Here is a 4,601-nt window from a genome sequence, read left to right as displayed (position 1 = left end):
TTCCTATCAGGGGACAGGGAAAAAAAGAAAAAGAAAAAAAACCAAAACCAACCCATGTCTAGGATCCAGGGAGGCTCTTGTTCAGGGTCTCCAATGAGATATGCACTCCTCTCACTGCTGCCTGGGTACTGGGCACTCTGGGTACTCTGAACAAGCCCAGATCTCTCCAGCTTTTGGAGGACATGGTGTCAAAACCAAGAGATAGTGACATGAACCCCTCACCAAACCACAGTCTCCAGTGTGTAAGAACAAAAGCAGCAAATGACACAAGCTGAAAGCAGGCTGAGGTTTCCTGTTTCAGGTCCAAACTTCGTATATATAGATTGCCATTCTGTCGCTCTCTCCTGCCTGGCCATAGCAACTGTTTTGGCTCCTCAGGACAGTAACAGATGATGCTGCTTCTCCTTCTGCTTGCAAGTGCTTTTCTCCTTGTCCCATGGGCTGGGGCTGGTGAGTACGGAGAGATGGGATTTAGGCAAGGACATGCAAGGGCAGAAATGGGCATTGAGTAGGAACTCTGGTACCTGCCTTGCCTTTTCTCATATGTCTACTTTCTACTCTACTCATATCTCTCAGCTCAGACGGTGTCTGAAACCAGTGACGCTTTTACAGGTACTAGTGTAGTGCCCTTTGATAGCATTTCAGACATCCAGAGTCAGGTGTGGTCAGTCATCCCCAGGAAGTCTTGCCTGTTTTTCTCTCCATTGTGCAGAAGCAATGCTTTGGACAGCCCAAGGAAGAAGAGTTATTGGCATCATTGGCATATGACATCAGAGGATGACCCTCTCTCCTCAAGCAGCTCCAAATTTCATGGGAAATAGCCGCATATGTGATATTAACACTTGTCATCTCTCTTCCAGGAAGGATCATTGGCGGATGGGAAGCTAAGCCCCACTCCAGGCCCTACATGGCTTATTTATCAATTGGAAGTGAGTCACAAATATCTACATGTGGAGGGTTCCTACTTCGCCCAGATGCAGTGCTCTCCGCAGCTCACTGTGTGGCTGGAAAAACGTAAGGCCCTCTCTTTCTTGTATGTGGGATTTTTTCATGTCTCACACAGTCATGAAGAGCCACAAGTCCTGGTCTGGGGTGAAAGAGTATTCTGTGTCTCTTGAGGCACAGCAGGGCTCTCTGTGAGCTGAGCTGTCCCCTGTGAGTTGCAGGAATTGCCTGCCCGGGGCTGTGTGCCTGGGACAGGACTCCTCAGCAGAGGTCTCCTGGTCCATGGTTCCTACCATGGGTCAGAATTACTGTTGGAGAAGAGAGGCTGGTGTCTCCCATTCCCTGCTTCCCTTTTGTCTTCAGAATGGGACACATCAGACCTCTGTCAGCATGGGGTAAGGGACCCTCAGTTGAATTGTGGAAGGAACCCAGGCTACAGAGGGCAACTTGCTGAGAACTAATCTCTGGGGAGGCATGTCCCACCACCACCTACCTCAAACCACCTGCCATGGGGGCTGTGGTCAGTGCAGGTGGAACACGTGGGTGTTTCCTGGCAGGAAAGTGAATATCACCGTGACCCTGGGAGCCCACAACATAAAAAAGAATGAGCCAAGCCAGCAGAAGTTCCACATTGGCCACTGGGTCGTCCACCCCAACTATTCAGGAAACACCTTTGAAAATGACATTGTGCTGCTGAAGGTATGGCCTTACACATCCCTGCTGCCCAAGGGATCTCCCCCTGCTCACTTCCCCAACCCCATGAACTTGTTCCCATTCCTTTGCCCGCTCTAACCCTTTCTTCTCTCTGCTTGGCAGCTGAAGCCAAGGGCCAAGCTGACTAAGGAAGTCAGTTATATCCCCTTGCCCAGTCACAACAAGCCTGTGAAACTAGGAACTACATGCCAAGTGGCTGGCTGGGGCCGGACATCGATAACACAGCATAAGAGTAGTGTGCTGATGGAGGTGGACCTGAAGGTGCAGAGTGAGAAAGTGTGTGAGAATTATTTCGAAAAGCACTTTCGGCAACAGTCTGTGATCTGCGCTGGTGATGAGAATGGCAAAAAATCAACTTTCCTTGTAAGTGTTGTTTTCGTCTCTGAGCTTGGGATGAGGTTGGGACTAGACAGTCAGGTTAGTTCTCAGGTGGGGGATGAAGGGTATTAAAATGAAGTAGATTCTTCAGGATGGTGTGCTGAGGCTTCTCTCAGGAGCTCTGAAGCTGACGTGCTCCCTGAACCAGGGTGCAGTTGCCCAACTGTCAGCATCGTGTGCCTTTTTACATACCTGGGGATATTCTACCCAGCCTAGCCACTGCTCCAGCAGGCTCCAGATCTCATGTAAATCCTTTGTCATATTCTCCTGATACAGTGGGATGGCTCAAATATTCCCACATGTCTAAAGTAGGACTCGATTCTTCTTTTCAGGGATGTGAAGCCAGTTTTTGAATCTCACACGGCCTCCAGGCCTGAATTGCTTCACGGATCAGCTTAGAGGAGTAGTGAGGCAGCTACCAGCCCTGCAGAGCTGGGTCTGGAGGGAGATGGTCGAAAGAGGAGGTTCTTCACATGGAGGGAGGCAAGGGGGCCAGTTTCTTCCTTAGGGCAGGGGGAGGTGCGATTTGACATGTCTGACCCTCCCACTCCTTTTACCTCACAGGGTGATTCTGGTGGCCCATTAGTCTGCAATGGGAAGGCTCATGGCATTGTTTCTTATGGACGCAAATATTGCATTTTCCCTGAAGTATTTACCAGAGTCTCCTATTTTGAATCCTGGATACGTGAAGAGCTGAGGAAGTTTGAGCTCCAAGACCTCCCTGACTCTCCCTCCTCTGACTAAAATACTCAGTGCCCCATTTCCACAATGCATCAAACTTCTGCTGATGCTCAGAGGCTTCCAGGGGCAGCTGAAATGGAGTCAGAGATGCCCTCATGGCATATACACAGGCTTCTGCACTTCGTGGCAAGGTAAAAACGCAGGTCCCAAGCACGCACAGTTTCACATTATTCCCTTCCTCCCACTGCTACCCAACAGCGCTACCTCCTGCTCTGCTTTCTGGCCACCAGTAAAGACATCTTCAAACTTGCTTGCGTGTGCAGCCTTCTTGGGAACAGGACTAAAAGCCTGAGCATGAGAATGAGGAGGCTTAATGCAATGTGGTAGTGACAGGTAGTGAGCCGATACCAGGAGCATATTGTGCTCTTTAACATACAGGATGCCAAAATAAAGCTGTTCTGTGTTAGTTCCCTGAGCTGCTGTTAATGACAGGAAGTATGATCAGTAAATCCAAGGGACAAAAGTCCACTGAAAGTTACTGAACAGAAAGGAGAGAGGAATTACTTTTGCCAGTTCTAGACAAGTGGTCTAAATTGCCTTTAGTACCACGGGGGAGACACAGACATTTCTGACACCCTCTTGGCAATTCTGTGGCATGAATCCCTACATGCTAAGCAGACTGTCTTTCAGATGAAAAATGCCTTGAACATGCTTTACTTCTCTTTATTACTCAAGAAGTGTATTGGGACAATAATGTTTCCTGGGAATTTAGGGCCTTTTTAGATATCCCAAGCTATTCCATTTTGTCTCCAGCTGCTGCTCCAGAAGGTGTATGGCACATCCTATGTTGTATCACCCAAACCATGACAATGATTCTGATACCCTAAAACACTTCTATTTAAGCCATTTTTGAAACTCAGAAGGGTGATTCCATTGAGATGTTCCTACTGCAGAGGAGCTGAATCTTGTGGAGCCCCTAAGCTGTATCTAATATCCCTGTTCTTGTCGTAGTCCAGAGCATCTAAAGTAGCACAAGATGCCAATAAAAGAGAGTTCTTCACTAGGAAGTCAGAACGTCTTTCCTGTCCCCTAGGTGCTCCCTCACCAAATTTAAGGAAAAGACACCAGGGTTGTACCTGCTCTCTCGTGGGCTTATCCATGGCCTCACACTTTGAGGTGCTCCAGCATGACCTCATGCACAGCCGCTGATGCTTCCACGTGTACCTGCTGCAGCACGGACGCATCCACAGCCACAGATGCTTCGAGATGTACTTGCTCTGATGTGGGCTTATCCATGGCCACAGACACTTCAGGGTGTCCTGCTCCTACGTGGACTCACCCACCGGTCACAGTCCCTTTGACTCAAGTTCACAGTGGAGTTCCAGCCTGTCCAGTAGAGCAGCACAGCAACAGCAGCGATGCCCTGGCCATGGGCCACATTGCTGTTATCAAAATGTTCCCAGGCACAGCAGAGTAAGATGATAAGCAGCATGGCAATACAGCAAGCAGCGAAAGCAAAAAGCAGCCACTAACAAGCACTAGACTCTAATAGACAGTAAGGCAAGCAAACCCCATGGCAAGCACAGGAGCCTGCCGACTAATAGCAAAACAGCAATAACAGCTATAAATTCGATCTAGCGCATTCCAATCAAACCTGTCATTATCTTGAACCCTTCGAGCCCCACGTTGGGTGCCAAAAAGGACTCTTGTGGTTTAGTCCCAGCCGGCGACTAAGCACCACACAGCCGCTCACTCACTCCCCCTAGGTGGGATGGGGGAGAGAATAGGAAAAGTAAAAGCGAGAAAGCTCATGGGTTGAGATAAAGACAGTTTAATAGGTAAAGCAAAAGCCACGCATGCAAGCAAAGCAAAACAAGGAATTC

The 4,601-nt window shown here is 48.9% G+C and overlaps 1 protein-coding gene across 1 annotated transcript; it reads left to right on the top strand.

Moving 5' to 3' along the window:
* Nucleotides 1-392: 392 nt before the first annotated feature.
* LOC132319543 (granzyme B-like) lies at nucleotides 393-2,781 on the top strand. Its single transcript, XM_059830565.1, has 5 exons — nucleotides 393-450; nucleotides 861-1,014; nucleotides 1,503-1,644; nucleotides 1,762-2,022; nucleotides 2,602-2,781. Exons 1-5 carry the CDS (start codon nucleotides 393-395, stop codon nucleotides 2,779-2,781), a joined length of 795 nt encoding a protein of 264 aa, XP_059686548.1.
* The last annotated feature ends 1,820 nt before the right edge of the window (nucleotides 2,782-4,601 follow it).

The sequence above is a fragment of the Gavia stellata genome, chromosome 28, assembly GCF_030936135.1.
Source record: "Gavia stellata isolate bGavSte3 chromosome 28, bGavSte3.hap2, whole genome shotgun sequence".
NCBI lineage: Eukaryota > Metazoa > Chordata > Aves > Gaviiformes > Gaviidae > Gavia > Gavia stellata.
The sequence above is the reverse complement of the archived record's forward strand: the minus strand, read 5'-3'. Positions and strand labels throughout refer to the sequence as shown.

Excerpts from the sequence above, each read along its gene's own strand:
- LOC132319543 (XM_059830565.1), top strand. The coding sequence starts at position 393 with ATGCTGCTTCTCCTTCTGCTTGCAAGTGCTTTTCTCCTTGTCCCATGG. Across the intron at positions 451-860 it reads TGTCCCATGGGCTGGGGCTG|GAAGGATCATTGGCGGATGG; the intron begins GTGAGTACGGAG and ends TCTCTCTTCCAG. Across the intron at positions 1,015-1,502 it reads CACTGTGTGGCTGGAAAAAC|GAAAGTGAATATCACCGTGA; the intron begins GTAAGGCCCTCT and ends GTTTCCTGGCAG.